At 38.2% G+C, this 1,545-nt stretch overlaps 1 protein-coding gene across 2 annotated transcripts in view; it reads right to left on the bottom strand.

Moving 5' to 3' along the window:
- Positions 1-1,545, bottom strand: part of BVES (blood vessel epicardial substance) — a 40,745-nt gene that overhangs the window by 29,297 nt on the left and 9,903 nt on the right. For both annotated transcript variants that reach the window (XM_011996085.1, XM_011996084.1), the window contains exons 4-5: positions 948-1,135; positions 103-211 (exon numbers count right to left, since the gene is read on the bottom strand). In XM_011996085.1, coding sequence (XP_011851475.1) covers positions 103-211; positions 948-1,135 — 297 coding nt within the window. The remainder of the gene's footprint in view (positions 1-102; positions 212-947; positions 1,136-1,545) is intronic.

Raw genomic sequence — 1,545 nt, 5'->3', positions numbered from 1 at the left:
TTTTCCCCAATAACTCATAGCTGTGTTTCTATTAATATCCTCTGGATTCTGAATGAGATGCAAACTAGCTTCAATCTCCTTAAAAATCATGTGAAAACGTACCTGGAATTTTTCACCTTTGTGCATCTGAGTTGATCTAAATTCAGGAGAATCTATAAAGGCACAGGGGTAAATGTTATGCAGAAAATGTCCTCGATAGGAGACCTTCATTCTGATAACAGAAATTAATGTTAATAAAAGCAATATTTCACAAATACCATCATGATCCTTAAAACTGCTATAATCTTATGCGATTTTATTTTGTAGTACAGTTTTTAAAATTCCACAGATGATGCACAGAACTAAAAGCACTTCTTGAGGCACAAGTATTTCAAAAAATAATGTTGGAAAAAGAAAAAAACAGTGTCCAATATTGAGTCAGATGTATGCCATCTAGTGGTAACTATTGCCCGTCTAATGGAAGTGACCATATAATCTGTTACTCTAGCTGGGACACTTCTGAGAGGGAAAGAGGTGTCATTAATAACAGTGCCAGCACAACAGAGACTGACTCTCTCCCCGAAAGGCTGATATTCCTAGAAGTTGCATTTTTGTGATATTCAAGACAAATTAACTCTGAAGCATGCATAGGCTTTTTGAATTTCAATGTCTAATTTAAATCCACTTCAATTTTGACTCATTCATTTTTAATAAAAGGTCAAAAATGGTTAAAATACTTGCAATGGAAAATCCTGACATCAAGATTCAGAGCAGTACATTCAACCTGGCTTTAACATGTTGCTCTGCAGCGTCGTAAAGTGTAGTTGTAGCATAAAATTCCACCAACAACAAATTCTGTGACTGCTTCCTCCATTCACTGGCGACATTTCCTTCCATTCATTTCCTTCCCAGAGGCCATGCAAAAATTAAAGGTAAACTAGGAATTGTGATTTCCACAGAACACTTACTTTCCCTTTAAGAGAATACTCAGACGGTCATCAACTGAGGTTTTATCCTCTGCAGCATAAGTCTGGCCCTTTTTCAAGGTTTGGATCATGCAAAACTGTCCAGTTAGTCTTCTGAACAAATCTGGAGGCACACGGAGTGGTTCAAACAACCGCCGGTAGATGCCACTGAGTTCCTTTTCAATCTTCACCTGAAATGCAGCAATGACTAGATGCTGTACCAAAGCAGCAGCAACCCCAAAACACTGACCTCTGTGGTCTAAATATGGTTTTGAGAATAAACAAATCTTTGATATATACTATCACCCTTCTGTATTGAGGCCAACAGAATCTTACACAGCAAGTGAAATGGTGATAGAAGTTTATACTTTAGATCCTAAAAGGGTACGGTTAGGTCATGTGAGGTGGTTCATGCCTGTAGTTCTGGCACTTTGGGAGGCTGAGGTTGGAGGATCACTTGCGTCCAGGAGTTTGAGAGCAGCCTGTTTAGGTTTTGCAACTGTTTAGGTTTTGAATGTTGTCACAACATTCACCTTCCTAACCTTAGCACCTTCTATAAATAACAGAAAACCTTTTCTGTGAAACCTTTTGTTTCACACAC

Source organism: Mandrillus leucophaeus, unplaced genomic scaffold (assembly GCF_000951045.1).
Source record: "Mandrillus leucophaeus isolate KB7577 unplaced genomic scaffold, Mleu.le_1.0 Scaffold501, whole genome shotgun sequence".
Classification (NCBI taxonomy): domain Eukaryota; kingdom Metazoa; phylum Chordata; class Mammalia; order Primates; family Cercopithecidae; genus Mandrillus; species Mandrillus leucophaeus.
Note: the sequence above shows the minus strand (reverse complement) of the source record. Positions and strands in the feature narration are given on the sequence as shown.